The 17,266-nt window shown below is 41.8% G+C and overlaps 1 protein-coding gene across 1 annotated transcript in view; it reads right to left on the minus strand.

The window, feature by feature from the left end:
• Window positions 1-17,266, minus strand: part of C16H12orf56 (chromosome 16 C12orf56 homolog) — an 88,058-nt gene that overhangs the window by 33,716 nt on the left and 37,076 nt on the right. The window contains exon 3 of the mRNA XM_026001786.2: window positions 12,760-12,832. Coding sequence (XP_025857571.1) covers window positions 12,760-12,832 — 73 coding nt within the window. The remainder of the gene's footprint in view (window positions 1-12,759; window positions 12,833-17,266) is intronic.

Consider the following 17,266-nt stretch of genomic DNA (forward strand, 5'->3'; position numbering starts at 1 on the left):
CTGTGTTCTCCCCTCACCTTCCCAGCTCTCCACTTCACCCTGACCATTTCTCTCTGCTGCAAGTGGTAGAGGCTAAGAAGTTACAGGGTCTGATGAGAGCCAAGTTCCAATCTTGGCTGTGCCACTCAGTGGTTATGTGACTTTGGTTGACCCAAGCTTCAATCTCCTAATTTTAAAATAGAAACTATTAAGGGGAACAGCCTGGGTGGCTTAGCGGTTTAGCACTTGCCTTCGGACCAGGGCATGATCCTGGAGATCCGGGATCAAGTCCCATATCGGGCTTTTTGCATGGAGCCTGCTTCTCCCTCTGCCTGTGTCTCTGCCTCTCTCTGTGTGTGTCTCTCATGAATAAATAAATAAAATCTTTAAAAAAAAAAAAAGAAGGAAAGAAACCATTAAGGGGCACTTGGGCAGTGGGCACCTGGGTGGCTCAGTCAATTAAGCATCTGCCTTTGTCTCAGATGATGATCCCAGGATACTGGGATCAAGCCCTGAGTCCAGGCTCCCTGCCCAGTGGGGAATCTGCTTCTCTCTCTCCCTCTCTCTCAAATAAGTAAAATCTTTTTAAAAATAGGAACCAATAATAGCACCAATCTCAAAAAGTTTCTGTGAGGATTAAATAAGAAAACACATGCAATGTGTATGTAGCACTGAAAACACTCAACAGGTGCTACCTTTTAATATTATCCTATATTGCCTTGGATTGCTGGTTTATTATTTTATAGGAAAATATGTTATCTCCCTTTTGAGATTAGAATCTTCTTGAAAGCAGAAAGCCACTTTGTTTTTATTAGTCCTTACATTAATTTTAAACAAGTATAAAATTCACTCAGTATATCTACAGTAATGTGAACTGAGTTGAGTTCTGACCCTCAGCCCCCTCCCCTCAATGTTGCAGGTGCATGTGTGCACACACACACATCAAGTGGCTACCCCAGTTTGCTCATCCAGGTTCCATCCCCCTTAAACAGCCACCCCTTGCCAAACTCTCAGGCTTTAGGATATGCACACTGGCATCGTGGTCCCAAAATTTGATCTGGAAAGGAAAGCATAAGAGCACCCCTTCCTTCCTGCCCCCTTCTTGCCCTGTGGGTTAACACATGGTGTGGCCAGATTTTAAACACACAACTTAACAAATTACTGTGTAACTCACAACCCCTGAATGCTGCTCAGTAATTATCTTACCCTATTTTTTTTTTATAGGATTCTAGTACTATGTAATAGTACTATCAAGTGTCTAAGAATAAGGGATGCTTGGGATGCCTGGGTGGCTCAGTGGTTGAACATCTGCCTTTGGCTCAGGGTGTAATCCTGGGATCCTGGGATCCTGGGATTGAGTGCCACATCAGGCTTCCTGTGGGGTGTCTGCGTCTCCCTCTGCCCATCTCTCATGAATAAATAAATAAAATCTTCAAAAAAATAATGTAAGATGCTCACACTAAGTATTTTCAGGTAAATGAGTATTTCCAGTTCAGACATGGATGATACATACTCCAGTCCTCTTTTTAAAGAGATGATTTTTCTTTATTCCTTCCAATCACATATTTAAAAAATTTTTTCTATGGATATTGAAGAGCATTAAATAACCAGTACGTAGATTGGGCTACATAATGTTACAAAATTATATTAAAATGTTCACTTTAGGCACAATCTGTGTTTCATATAAAAGCTCAGCAAAATGGTTTCAGGTAGTTACAGAAAATCTCACTTGAAGTGACTATTATTGATTCAATTATATGAAAAATCTATTATTTTGGAGAGAGAAAAAGGATTTCTAAAAAGGATTGCCTTTTTGGCAGCATAAATGAAAATACCATGGAAATCATAGCTTCACCAGTTCAGCAAGCAACTCATAAAATTAAACCATATTCTTTATTTGAAATTCAGTAATACCCATCTTTACTAGTCTGATTAAAGAGTAGTTTGTTACTAAGCAAGAGTTCTAGAACCTCAAATTTGCACACATGTCAACTTCATATTTACAGAACTAAGTTGCTAAAAGTCAAGTTTTTCTTTTTTTTTAAAGAATTTTATTTTATTTATGTTAGTCACAGACAGAGAGGGAGGCAGAGACACAGGCAGAGGGAGGAGAAGCAGGCTCCATGCACTGGGAGCCTGGCGTGGGACTCGATCCCAGATCTCCAGGATCGCGCCCTGGACCAAAGGCAGGCACTAAACCACTGCACCACCCAGGGATCCCGTAAAAGTCAAGAGTTTTTCAAATGAGCTGTGTATCTCTAGGGAGAGCCCAGCCACATTGGAGGAAGAGATGAGGGAGGTAGGAAAGAGAACTCCAAAATCAAAAGTATGTACAAATCACTTTTTCTTTTTTTTCCCCCTCTGCATCAAAGACAGATAAACCCCTTGAGGCTAAAAATGTTCAGGTCATAGTCAAAAAAGCAACAGGGAAAATGGAAGAAACAGCTTCACAAAAATCTGTTAGGTGCAAGTTCAGCTAAGAATGAGAAGTACATGCATGCTAGCATATTGATACTCTAACAAGAAATGAAGAAAACTGATAAATTAGAAAAACTTAGTATTTAAGCAATTCTTAAAAAGGATAAGAAAGAAGTTAAATGAATATGAAATGGAGAGTTTAGTTTTCACAAAGAGCTTAGAAACCTATCACATTGAAATAGATGGTCGGGGTGCCTGGGTGGCTCAGTAAGTGAGTGTCTGCCTTGGGTTCAGGTCATGATCCCAGGGTCCTGGGACTGAGCCTTGCAGCAGGCTCCCTGCTTGGTGGGGAATCTGCTTTTCCCTCTCCTCCCCACTCATGCTCTCTCTCACTATCTCTGTCTCCCTCAAGTAAATAAAAACTTAAAAACAAAAAAAACAGATGGGGACTCCTGGGTGGCTCAGCAGTTGGGCATGTGACTCTTGATCTCAGAGTTGTGAATTCAAGCCCCACTTTGGGTGTGGAGCATACTTAAAAACGAAATAAAATGAAAAATAAAGAACACATTCCAATTCAGAAGATATTAAAAAAATGCCTCATGGAACTTTTAGGAAGAAAAATACACTACAACAACCAAAAATTTAAAAATTCACTGAATGATCTCAGTAAACAGTATGGAAATGACAGAGGAAAAAGTCATTGACTTTGAAGATAGATGAACAGATGTTATCTGATCTGAACAACACAGAAAGTAAAGATTGAAGAAAAACATGAACAGAATTTCAAGGGACTGACAATATGAAAGGTCTAATATTCATGTCTAGAGTCCCAGAAAGAAAGGAGGCAAAGTGGAGTGCAAAAAAATATTTGAAGGACTAATGGCCAAAAACTATCCAAATTTGGCAAAAGAAAAACTTAACAGATTCAAGAAACTCAGTGAATCCCCAAAAGATAAACTCAAAGAATTCCACACCAGATGCATCATAATCAACCTGCTGAAAATAATAAAGGAAACTAAGAGATACTAAGAACCAAATGACAGTACATGTCAAAATACATGTGTTCAGCTAAAGTATATTTTACAGAAAAACCTATGGTTGTTTTTAACTCTGAATCCTGTTTAAGTGCTATGGAGAATTTTTTTTAAAAAATCAGGCAGTCAAAAAAAAAAATAAATAAAAAAAAAATAAAAAAATAAAAAAATAAAAAAAAAATCAGGCAGTCAACTGCTATATGCATTCTGTTCAAGATTTTTACTTGCAAAAAAAAAAAAAAGATTTTTACTTGCATTCAGAGTGAGAGAGGTGGGGTGATGTGTACTTGCTCCATCTTGACCAGAATCAAAACCTTAATTAATTTTATTACATCAAACTTAAAATTCTCTTCAGTAAAAGATACCACACAAAGCTAATCGATAGCTGACAAAATGGAAGGAGATATTTTTAATATCTAAAACCAACAAGCAGATTCATAGATAGGATGAACAAAGCAGTTCAGTTACTGAGTATCGATCCCAGGGAAATCTTCGGACAGGTCCATGAAGGGAGAAAGGAGGAAGGAAAAGAAAGACGAAGAGAGTGATGCAGGAGAAGAATGAATATTGATTCTACCCCGATGCTCAATAAATGTATTTTTTATAAGTGTATAATTGAGCAGTAAATGTTAATAATGATAAACTATGAGGAAATTATGTATACAAGAATATATGTATGTAATGTTTTCAGAGCCAGTTTTGAGAATGATGAAGACATAACATAGACTTATAAAAATAGTTTAAAAAATAGTTTTTAGAGGCCTTGAATCCTTTCTCTTGAGTCTTTTTTCTGTATCTTTTTAAGATGTTATTTATTTATTTAAGAGAGAGCGCACAAGCAGGGGTGAGGGGAGAGGCAAAGGAAGAGGGTGAAGTAGACTCCCCACTGAGCAGAGAGTCTGACACAGGGCTTGATCCCCGGACCCTGAGATCATGACCTGAGCCAAAGGCAGACGCTTCACCTACTGAGCCACCCAGGTGCCCCTCTCTTGAGTTTCTAAATGTTCTGGATTCATGTACTTACACATATAGTATATTTACATAAACACAGGGCTGGTCCTCTAATACAACTGTAACAACCTATTTTGCAAGAAATTCTTAGAAAATTAATATTAAGTGGTGCCTGGGTCACTCAGTGGTTGAGCATCTATCTTGGGCTCAGGTCGTGGTCCCAGGGCCCTGGGATCAAGTCCTGCATCGGGCTCCCTGCAGGGAGCCTAATTCTCCCTCTGCCTATGTCTCTGCCTCTCTCTCTGTGTCTTCCATGAATAAATAAATAAAATCTTTTAAAAAAGAATCTTAATAAAAAGAAAATCTAGATGCTACCTCATGCCAAGTTATTGCACAATAGAATTTTTATTTTTTAAATACAGTAGTGTCATTAGTGTTAAAAAGAGGAAAGTTATTCTGTCCTAAGTCTTCATCGGGGATTCTGAGGATGCCAAATAAATTATTGCTCAGTGGCTGACTTACTGATAATCAGCAATAACAAAAGAGCTAAGTTTTAGTAGGAACTAAGTGCCACACAGAGTTTAAGCACTTTACATGTGCATGATTGAGCCCTCACATATCATCCCTCTGAGAAAGGTGCTATCATGAGCTTCATCCTACCCCTGGGGAGCGAAGCCTGGAAAGGTTAAAGAGCCCAAGGCAGAATCAGGATTCAGAATCAGCCAATGTGGCCACAGAGCCTGCATGCTTATGTGCTACATGGAGAGAAATAGCACAGCTCCCTTTTTCTCTTTTCTATCCAGAAGTGCTCCTCTTTCAAGAAAAATATAAGGTTCACATTCTTGGTTTCCCCTCCCTTTTACTTTGCTAATGGTGATAGCTAAGCACAGCACATTCTCGTTTCATTAGGATTGTCAGCTCTACTTCCGTTTATTAAACTGCTCAGTCTCTACAAAAGCTCATCCTCCTACTTGCCATGCGTTGTGGTTAGAAATTCTACTTTTAAATTTTCACTAGCCAGATATCGGTGGAGGCTACAAATAAATGTAAAGTCAGATCAGAATCTACCCTGGTGGGTACCGAGCCTGGCAGACCTGGACTGAGGGCAGAGCATTATCACTGTTTCTTTTCCTCATGGATTATTAAAGGTGAACTCAATTAAATTTATATAAATCTTCCTCTGTACCAACACTGTAAAAGTGTTCTATTGATCTCAGCCTTCTTCTCTGCTTCTTTACACTCTCAAGCAATAGGAAGCCTTTTTTTACCCCCTGACAGCTTAGGAAACTCTTAAGTAGGTCACAATACTCTATTTCTACTTGAAATATCTACTTGGGTTTTCTCCTGTAAAATGCAGATGAGAACCTGGAACTATCCCCTAATGAAGAGCTACACGAAGGACAGAGAAACCTAAATACTGAATCTCATTATCAGAGATCACTAGTCGGTTTTCCGTCCCTTAGGTGTCAGAAGACCTGTTGTTTACTATTACCCTGAAAAGTAATCATACTTATGTAAGTCTAATGTCCCAAGATAACCGCATCCTTCTCATGACCTGCAGCTTCTCATAATTAGGCCTAAAACTACACCTCAGAGATGTTTCAAAGCTCTGCACATGATAACATTCTTTAGTCCTCTAATTACTGTGTTCTGTCCTAGCCTGCCTTTTGTTTATGCTTTTGACTCATGTGTTTAATTAAGGAGAGGATAGTGTTGGAAAACTATGGGATGGATAGTAGACCTGATTCCCTCCTCACCCCCTTTCTTTGGAAACCACTCCTTCCCTCCACACATGGAATACACAGAAGCTGCTGTGTTTTTAAAGACTCTGACTTTCTGGCTATGGTGGATATTTTTCATCAGTGAGTGATTTATTCAAACAAGGGCATCAGAGACCTCCCCAGGATTTTTAAACTCAATGCAAGAAAGTGTGAGAGTTAACCTTTGTCTGGAGGTGGGAGTTGAAATGTGAATTTAAGACAGATGGTAACCTTGTTTGTTGCCCCATGGTATTGGGGTGTCTGGGTGGCTCAGTCGTTGAGCGTCTACCTTCAGCTCAGGTCATGATCCTGGGGTCCTGGGATCAAGCCCCATGTTGGGCTCCCTGGTTGGATGAGGGTCTGCTTCTCCATCTCCTTCTACCCCTTCCCCCTATGCATGCATGTGCTCTTTTTCTATCAAATAAAATCTTTTTAAAAAAAGAAAAGAAAGACATGGTATTCAGTGAGAAAAAATGAGCCTGATCCATCAACATCAGAGGATACAAAGTCCTATGCCCACTTAAATCCCCATTTCTAGCTCTGCCTCAATCTTAACTTCATTCTTACCATTCCTGCATTCTACTGTTGGGCTTCTATCTTTTGCTGATTTCACTCAGTGTTGAATATCTAAAACTGAATACAGAGCCCAGCAATTAAAGTGTGCCAGATTAAACAGGTAGGTAGGTAGATCCACATTTGTGTCTGTATTTATGTCTATTTCTGTATATATCTGTTGAATGAGTGTTGAATGACATGAGTGGGCCCGGTTATTCCAATACATTCCCCTTTTTAACCTACGTTGGACTTCTTTTACTTCTAACAAAGTTCTGACCTCCACAGGAACCTAAAACAACTACTGCAAGCATTATTTAGAAACCTCTTTTATTTTTCTACATTGGAAGAAAACAATGAGAGTATCTGAGTGGTCTGGTAGACATTAATACACCCAAATGTGAAATGAAGAATATTTTTTTTTTTGAAATGAAGAATATTGAGTCTGAGAGCATGTGGATGGCTACTAGTGGTATTGCTTTTCCCTCACCACTTCTAGTTATGAAGGCCGTGTTAGCAATTTCACTTAGTGTCCTGTGACAGCAGAGACTCCTCCTCCCAGAACTAATAAGTCACAGCACTTAAGGGCAACAATGGAAGTGCATCAATCCTATAAAAGTATGCTTTCTTATGGCATGGATTTAGGTCAAATCATGCTTCCCCAAGCCTATGTAATACAAGCCAGGCTAGGTTATAAAGAACATGATTAATCATTCAACAACTATTAAGCAGCCTGTGCCAGGCAGTAGGCCAAGCACTAGAAATATATCCATGTGCAAGAGTATCTCAGTCCCTGCCCTTGTGAGGCTTACATTCTAGTGGAAACACAGACAATAAGCTATAGATATGTAATAGCTGTTTATGAAAGTACAATGACATAAACAGAGAACTCTGAGACAACCTGGGTGTGTCTTTTGGAGGGTCAGATACTTCAGACAGGTGATCAGGCAAGACCAGTCTGAGATGTGGACATTCAAGCTAAGACCTGAAGGATAAGAAAGATGAGCCATGTAAAAAGCAATGTTAGGGAAGAAAGGAAGTGTAAAGGCCCTGAGGTGGAAAAAGCTTGAGGTGGTCTAGCCAGTGTGGTGAACAAGGGGTGACATGACTTGAGATGAAGCTGGAGACATAAGCAGAGGTCAGGTCTTCCAGGGCGGTCTAGATGTGTAAAAAGTTTTATTTTCTGGGCAATGGGATACTATTGAAATGTTTTAAGCAAAAAAATTTTAAAAATGCTTTGGAAAAGATCATTTCAAGGTGAGAAATGGATTCAGAGAGGGGTGGAGAGGCAGTGTGTTGGCTTGTTTGGGCTGCTATCAAAGCAGTCTGGTCACAGACTGGGTGGCTTATAAAAAAAAAAAAACAGAAAATGGGGGGAATCCCTGGGTGGCTCAGTGGTTTTGCACCTGCCTTCGGCCCAGGGCGTGATCCTGGAATACGGGGATTGAGTCCCACGACGGGCTCCCTGCATGGAGCCTGCTTCTTCCTCTGCCTGTGTCTCTGCCTCTCCCCCCATCCCCGGGTCTCTCATGAATAAATAAATAAAATCTTAAAAAAAAACAACAACCAGGAAATATATTGCTCACAGTTTTTGAGGCTAGAAAGTCCAAGATCAGGATGCTATTATGGTCACCGTATGGTATGGACCCTCTTCCTGGCTCCTAGCCACTTCCTTCCTATTATGCCTTTACATGGTGGATGGGCTAGTGAGCTCTTTGGAGTCTCTTTTCTAAGAGCACTAATCTCATTTGTGAGGTCTCCACCCCCAAGATTAAAGCACCTCCTGAAGGTTCACCTCCGAATTACCATCACTTTTGGGGGTTTGGATTTCAACATGGGAATTTGGGAGGGACACAACCATTCCCACCACAGCAGATACCAAGAGTAGAGATGGAGAGAGCAGTTAAGAGGTGTTGCAAACCCAGGTGAGAGGTGACAGTTGCTCACCACTAGAGGACTGACAGTGAAAGCAAAGAACAGTTGATGGATTATAGATATATTACAGTTGTAGAAGTCAGGAATCTCAATAATCCAGGAGTCGATTGACTGCTTAGCCCAGGATTTCCTGAACATGGGTAGCTAGCTCATCTAGGGAGCCACCAAAAACAGACTGCTGAGTCCTAGCCCTAAAGCTTAGGATTCAGGAGTCTGAGGTGGAGTCCAGAAGTCTGAACTTTCCATGAACTCTTGAGAGATGCTGACATGAGGCCAGGCTTGAAAAAAAACATGGATATGTTCTGTATTCCAGGTGAGCTCTATTCCCAAACCCTGCTTTGGGCTATCTCCTCACACAGCCCAGCCAGCACGCACCTTAAGAGGGTGTACTCATCTCAAGGCAGTAACCACTCAATAGGAAGCAGCAACGAGTGTCCCACATTCTGGCTTCCTGACAAGCAGGTTCAAGCCCCATAACCAGTCTAACCTCCAACAGTGGGAGTACCTGGGGATATGAGCCCTGCTACTGAACAGACTCTCTAACTAATCTTGTTTGGGATATTTCACTTTGTTGAGATTTTTTTTTTTTTCTAAAAGTGTTTTTATCTTCTTGTAGTCATGTGCATAGGTCTAGTTGGGTCCTTCTGAGATTCATGGGGTCTTCATTATTATAGTCTGGAACTGGAGTTTGGTAAGTCACATTGGCCTAAAACAGCAGACTCCCAGAGGCTAAGGGGAGAGCGGGCTTTGCTGGCCCTCATTCCCTAAGATCTTCAATAGCTTCCCACCCTCAGTAAGCCACCAAAAATAAATACATATACCACATAAAACAGTTTGTGCCAACCAAAGGAAAAAAGTTTCCTAACGACCCCCCCCCCCCCGTTTTTGCTGCCCTCTTTTATAGAATCTCTTTTATGAAAATTCTGGAACTATCACTGGCTCTAGGAAGGATCTGAAACCAATCCAAATTCCCTTCCATATATACTAGTGTAAAGATTAAAATTCTACTAGTTGTTTTTTCTTTTCCTGTTTCAGGCCAGGATGGAGTGATAGGGACTAGATATACCCTCTCACCTGGATAAAAACCGCTTTTAAGACACTGGATATCGGACAACATAAGACAGTCATCTCGGAGTGGTGGGAAACAAACAAGGTGAGACCTGTCCCAGCTTACTGCCTTGAAGAAGTTTCCAGACCATAGGTAGTACAGAGGAAATAATAGATAATGATTATGGTGACGCTTTCCTGGGTGTATACACTGGACAAAATATATCAAACAGTATACTGTGTTGTCAGTTTTACCTCAATAAAATGAAATTCTAATAGAGCTTCTTTCCTTGAGCTTCTGGCTTCCATGCTGTTAGGATGGAAATCCCACCAAAGCAGGAACCATTTTAAAGTCGTTTTATTATTATTACCTTAACCCACTGTGGGGTCAATAAAAACCCAAGCACAGAATTTCATAGGGAGAGGAGGAAAGGTGAGAGAGAGGATTGTAGAGAGAGGGGAGAAAGAGCATGGGATGGGGAAATACAAACAAACTTGTGTTGCCAAATGCAATTAGCGGAGATGGTTCCCGTGGAAATGTGTGCTGGTGGGCTTTTTTCATTCCCACAATAAATGAGGAGTGTTACAGGCATTTAGTGGAAAAGAGCCAGGGACTCTCCAGTCCCACAAGTGGTCCCTCCACCCCCCCCCCCCCATGCTGGTAGCACCCTGCTGAGAAGCCCTGGTAGAGGGAATTCAGCAGGACTGGCAGTTGGTCCCTCCCCCACTCCCAGCACTACAAAGGGGTCTCAGTGCTTTCAGAGCTGCAGTTTGGAATGCAAAACAGGACACTTACTGCTGAATCCTGTTTTAGCCAGTTAACTTTTCCTGATGCTACAAGCTTCAAATATAATCAGAATTTCCAAAGCCTTGAGAACACTGACAGGACCACAGAGATAATTTTCTTAATTTAGTTTGGTTTTTTTTTAAGATTTTATTTGATAGAGAGTGAGCAAGCATGGGGAGGAGAGAGGGAGAGAAGGTAGTCTGCAGGGACTGGGGTTGGGGCTCTATCCCTGGACCCTAAAATCGTGACCTGAGCCAAAGTCAGCTGCCTAACTGACTGAGCCACCCAGGCGCCCCTTAATTTTTTTTCTATTATCATCTATCTTAAGATTTTATTTTTTAAGCAATCTCTACATCCAGTGTGGGGCTTGAACTCACAACCAAGAGATCAAGAGTTGCGTGCTCTTCCAGCTGAGCCAGCCAGGCTCCCCAGAGGTCATTTTTAAAAGTTTACTCCTTAAACTTCAAAACCTTTAAAAGGGGCAGCCCCGGTGGCGCAGCGGTTTAGCACCGCCTGCAGCCCAGGGCGTGATTCTGGGGACCCGGAATCGAGTCCCACGTGGGGCTCTCTGTGTGGAGCCTGCTTCTCCCTCTGCCTGTGTCTCTGCCTCTCTCTCCCTGCATCTCTATGAATAAATAAATAAAATCTAAAAAAAAAAAAAACCTTTAAGAGAATAATAGTTACTGTAGCCACGTTTCCACCAATATTCTTGTCCAGAATAGTTGGTTGTAAAGTTAAAATCCTATAAAGTACGGATCCCTGGGTGGCGCAGCAGTTTAGCGCCTGCCTTTGGCCCAGGGCGCGATCCTGGACCCGGGATCGAATCCCACATCGGGCTCCCGGTGCATGGAGCCTGCTTCTCCCTCTGCCTGTGTCTCTGCCTCTCTCTCTCTCTCTCTCTCTCTCTCTCTCTCTCTCTCTGTGACTATAATACATAAATAAATTTAAAAATTTAAGAAAAAATTCTATAAAATAAATAATGACGATGTGTTCTTAGTACTGTCTCCTATCTATCTATCTATCATCTTCCTAAGCCAAATTCATTTGTTTGTGTGTGAGAAAGGAAGTTACAATAATGAAATGCAGATTCAGAAGAGATTTTGTAGGTCATCTTGTTCAGTGAGAGAAGGTTAGAGTGAGAAAAAGTGCAGTGGGACCCCTCCCCCCAACAACCTAAGTTAATGCATTGTGTGGAACAGCACAGGTTTGTGGGTGCTCCCCAGTTAGGAGTTCACTTTTCCTTTATAGCATTTTGCAGTGCTTTCCTAACTTGGATATTCCCTCCATTCCATGAGCTATCTTTCAGGTCTCCAACTCACATTCATTTTCCCCATGCCTGTATTCCCCCTGACTTGCAGCTCTTCGGATCCTGTGTTCCCTTCCTCCTTCTAATGTCTAGACAGTTAAGGTGTATAATAGAACCGTACCTCAGGTTATGCAGCTTAGAAAACTCCTATCTGGGGATCCCTGGGTGGCTCAGTGGTTTAGCGCCGCCTTCGGTCCAGGGCGTGATCCTGGAGACCCAGGATCGAGTCCCACGTCGGGCTCCCTGCATGGAGCCTGCTTCTCCCTCTGCCTGTGTCTCTGCCTCTCTCTCTCTCTCTCTCTCTCTCTCTCTCTCTCTCTCTCTGTGCCTTTCATGAATAAATAAATAAAATCTTAAAAAAAAATAAAACTCCTATCTATCTATCTATCTATCTATCTATCTATCTATCTATTTATCTATCTACAATTTTTGTTTCCTTTAAAGTAAGCTCTATCCCCAACGTGGGTCTTGAATTCAAAACCCCAAGATCAAGAGTCGCATGTTCTACTGACTGAGCCAGCCTGGCGTCCCAGGAAACTCCTTTTTATTTTATTTCATTTTTTAATGTCTTTACTTACTTATTTCAGAAGAGAAAGAGAAAGAATGAACAGGGGGAGCCCGACGCGGGACTCAATCCCAGGACTCCAGGATCGCGCCCTGGGCCAAAGGCAGGCGCCAAACCGCTGAGCCACCCAGGGATATTTTATATCCCTCAATAAATATTTTTTAATTTAACTTTAATCAGTTATTTATGTTGTGAAATCCACAGATTCCATTGACCTGAGAAATATTATATTTTACTATTTAAACTAACTAGATTTGAATTTAGAAGAAAGTTGTCCTAAAATATCTTCTTCATTATTGTATATATGAAATAAACAAAACTCGGTCCAAAGCCATCAGTAGAGAAAAAGCATTAAAACGAACAAAGTGAGGTATAAAATAAGTTTTGGTTAGCAAGTTAAAAACATACTCTGAACAAAATCTCACCTGAGAGAGGATTCATTCAAATTTCTGGGCTCTTTGCCACTCCAAAAGACCGGGCCATTAATCTCTTCTTTGACTAAAAAAAGGAAAAGAAAAAAAGTCATTTGATAATTACATAATTTTTTAAAAGATTTTATTTATTTATTCATGAGAGACACAGGGAGAGAGGCAGAGACACAGGCAGAGGGAGAAGCAGGCTCCATGCAGGGAGCCTGATGTGGGACTTAATCCTGGACCCAGGATCATGCCCTGAGCCAAAGGCAGATGCTCAACCGCTGAGCCACACCGAGGCATCCCTTAATAACATAATTTGATTGAGTTTGTGAAGAAGTTACAGTTACATGTAGTGATTTGATGACTGTTCATAAATCCTCACAAAAACTTGCAAGTCCTGGGACTCCTGGGTGGCTCAGTTGGTTACATGTCTGATTCTTGATTTCGGCTCAGTTCATAATCTCAGGGTTGTGAGATGGAGCCCCACATCAGGATCCACGCTGGGTTTGAAGCCTGCTTAAGATTCTTGCCTTTTCCCTCTGCTCCTCCCCCACTTCCCTCTTTAAAAAACCCCAAAACATAAAACTTACAAGTCCCAAATTATAAACTGGGCAGCATGACGGAACAAAGGGAACCTTGGCTTTGATGTTAAAACATGTGTGTAACTTCGGACTCTTGTAAAAAGTTACTTTACAATTTACAAGCGTTTTACCAGTTATTTTATCACTCTGGACTTAGTATTTTAATTTATAATAATGAAGATGGTAATTCTGTGAATGAAAATAAGGTAATGTATATAAAAAGGACTCATGGGTGCCTGATAGAGTAGTTATGCAATAAACATTAAAGTAAAAATCAGGGGCTCCTGGGTCGCTCAGTCAGTTAAGCATCTGGCTTTGGATCAGGTCATGATCCCAGTGTCCTGGGATGGAGCCTCACATCGGGCTCCCTGCTCTGTGGGGAATCGGCTTCCTCTCCCACTCCTCCTGCTTGTACTTTCCCCTGCCCCCCCCCTTCATCAAATGAATAAATAAAATCCTAAAAAAGAAAATGAAAATCAAAGAGCCAATCATAACTTACATCAAGAAAACTGTCATGTCCTTCCAACTATGTAAATGTATTTTGTTTATTTGGAGGGACAAATAATAATAGTATCTAATAAGTATTCTGAGCAGGAACCAAACTTCCATTTCCATAAGCTACTCCAAGAGGTCAGTATTATCCTCACATTCTGAGCTCCAGTGGAAGCTCAGTGTTCCCTGTGGCACCACCTCCCCATCGCTGCAGAAGGGTTGGAGTCATGCTTAGTGATGCCTAAGCAATACCTAGAGCCAAGGAGGAAAAGAGAGAAAGCCCTGCTTCCACAGAGAATTCCTTTTGGGGATTTCCCTGGTTCTGTCAGCTGCTTTCTTTCTTGGGTTGCTTGCTTCCCTTTCCACCTCCCTTCCTTTTGATTTTTCCAGGTTTTTTTTTTTTTTAAGATTTTATTTATTCATTCATGAGTGACACAGAGAGAGAGGCAGAGACACAGGCAGAGGGAGAAGCAGGCTCCCTACAGGGAGCCCAATGCGGGACTCGATCCCAGACCCCAGGATCACACCCTGAGCCAAAGGTAAAAGCTCAACCGCGAGCCACCCAGGCATCCCAGTTTATTTTTCTTTTAAGGTAAAATACACACAAAATGAATTAAAAATCTTAAGTGTGCTTTCACAGAGTTTGTCCCCCTTTCCTTTTGAACTCCTCGGCGTAATTCTCTTTCACTCCTGTGGGTCTGAGAGGAGCCCAAGGCACCTCCATGCTTAGAAGAAAGAATCCTCTCACCTCAGAGAGCTGAAGGTGATCCTGGAGGGGGTCAATAAAAAGATGGCTGGAGGCTGCAGGCCATTCTGGCTTGCTCTGGTCTAGACTGAAGGAGTAGTCCACATAGCCCCCTTGAAGTCCAGCTTTTTTTGGAGGTGAATGTGTTGAAAATTTTATTAACATTTAGTTTAAAAAGCTTTACACCCGTGCCAAGACAATTCATAGAAGGTTCTCAAAGAAGTTACCCATTAGGGTTTGGTCCTTTGTTTAGAAGTCGTGGGGCCTTGGTGTTTTTTTGTTAAGCGGTTTAAGAGTTCATCAGATTTGGGGATCACCTAGGGACTTGAGGCAAAAAGCCTGATAAATGGTAGGAAACTGAGAGGTGCCTGACTGGATCTGTCAGTAGAGCATGTGAGAGACCTAGGGACCTTAATTCCCTAAAAGACTCCAAGATCCTTCAATAGATTCTCTTTGGCGTTTGATCTTGGGAGTGTGAGTTTGACCCCCACGTTGGGTGTAGAGTTTACTTAAAAATAAAATCTAAAAAAAAAAAAAAAAAAAGTAGGAGACTGGAACTGCAGGAGATAACTGTCATTTTATCTTTCCAGCGCCTTACCTTCTATGAGGAGCTGGCCTCTTCTACATACAGTATGGGTGCCCCATACTTTTTTTTTAAGATTTTATTTAGTCATTCATGAGAGAAACAGAGAGAGAGGCAGAGACATAGGTAGAGGGAGAAGCAGAGCCCAGTGCGGGACTCGATCTCAGGACCCCAGGATCATGACCTGAGCCAAAGGCAGACACTCAACCGCTGAGCCATCCTGGTGTCCCCTAGAGTCCCCCATCTTTAAAAAAAAAAAAAAAGATTGCTCTTTCCTGTAAAAATAATGATGATTCAGCTCCAGTGCCCCACACTTATATGCATTCCTTCCAGAGTCGTAGGAGAGGCCTTAACAACATGTGCACATGGTCAAATGTTTTTATAAAATATGTAGAAGGAAGACATTTCAGCCACAGTCATTCAAGACCTCAGGCCCTTCCCACTTGAGTTTTCCTTCTGTCTCACTTCCTCTCTTGGGAGTATCCATAGGCACTTTATGTTTGTGATTCCTTCTGCCCATATTTCTTGGAAGTGCTGCAGTCTTTTTGATGTGGGAAATGAAGACAAAAGAAAAAATTAAATTTCCTTACTGCCCATTGACAAGTCCTCTAGGGACTCAGTGGACTTGATGTTGATACTTTTTTAAGGGCAAAAGGCAATCTTAGCCTGACACCCCCCCCCCCCCCCGCAGGATCCTGTAATTCTCCTTTAGCATATAAAAATTCATTTGGAAACTTCCTTTATCTCCATCCCCCAAGACATATGTTGGCAATCATCCCCATAGCATAGGACCCACCAATATACATCTGAAGGGTCTTCTTAGAGACTCCTGCTATCCCTAATGCCCTCCCTACTTGAAGGTATACATTCAGTCACCCATCACAACCCCAGGGCAGCTCTTCTGCCCCATGGGTCCTGTCCCTGTGCTTAAAAAAAAAAAAAAGAATTCTTTCTTGACCATTTGCTCCAACCCCAACATTTCCACATCAATTGTATTACATGTCTTGACTCTTTTTTAAAAAGGCTCTGCAAACTGAGTTTTGGTCCTCAAAAAAATCTGGATCCACCCTGTCCTAGCCATAGCTGGCTGGCCTGGGAGTGGGCTCTGTGTCATCCAAGTTGGGCTGATCAATGTCCTTCTAGACTTAGGACATTTGGACATGAGAGGCAGAGCTAGGAGTCTTTGAAACTGGCCACACTGAGAAGAAGGTCCCTCACAGGTTGTTCAAGTCCAGGAACAGGCCACTGGGTTTCTGGTCTTACACTCTTGGGTTTCTTCTGTTCCCCTCTTGATTCCCTAATAGACTCCAAAATCTTTCAATAGATTCTCTTTGGCATTAAGGTAGGCAGAGTCAGTTTTTTCTGCTTGTAAGTAAAAACAAAACAAAACAAAACAAAAACAAAAAACCTCTACTAGTTACATAAGCTTAAGACCTCAGTCATCATAGACACTTCTAATAGTAGGCATTTCACAAGTGTGGGTACTAATGGTGATACAAATAATGCCCTTGATCATTGCTGGAATTAAGTAGAACATATTAGCACGTGTGGCACAGAGGTTGGACGGCTTGAGCCTCTTGCTTCAGGACCACATATTACAGACTGTTTGGGAGGTGAACCACAGGGGTCCTGGGTATACAGCAATACTTCGTCAGGGAACAAGCATTTTGGAGGAGAGCTGGAAAGAAATGGAGCACAGCACTGTAGGCATCCTGGAAGTGGGAAAGAAATCACTGAGGCTTTTCTGTTTGGGAAGCTGGTATTACCTACACAATCCACCGAAGTTGTCTCTTAAATCTGATTTCATCCAAGTTCACTAACCAACCATGAACTTTTTTTTTAAGATTTTATTTATTTATTTGACAGAGAGAGAGAGAGCACAAGCAGGGGGAACAGCAGGCAGAGGGAGAGGGAGACAAGCAGACTCCTCACTGAGCAGGGACCCCGATGGGGGGCTCCATCCCAGGACTCTGAGATCATGACTTGAGCTGAAGGCAGATGCTTAACCAACTGAGCCACCTAACCCTGAGTGCCCCTCAGCCTTGAAGTTTCTCTTTTTTGTGTGAGGCCATTAAAAGGTTATGACAGAAAACAACTCTACTGTCAATGCCCCTG

The sequence above is a fragment of the Vulpes vulpes genome, chromosome 16 (genome assembly GCF_048418805.1).
Source record: "Vulpes vulpes isolate BD-2025 chromosome 16, VulVul3, whole genome shotgun sequence".
Lineage (NCBI taxonomy): Eukaryota > Metazoa > Chordata > Mammalia > Carnivora > Canidae > Vulpes > Vulpes vulpes.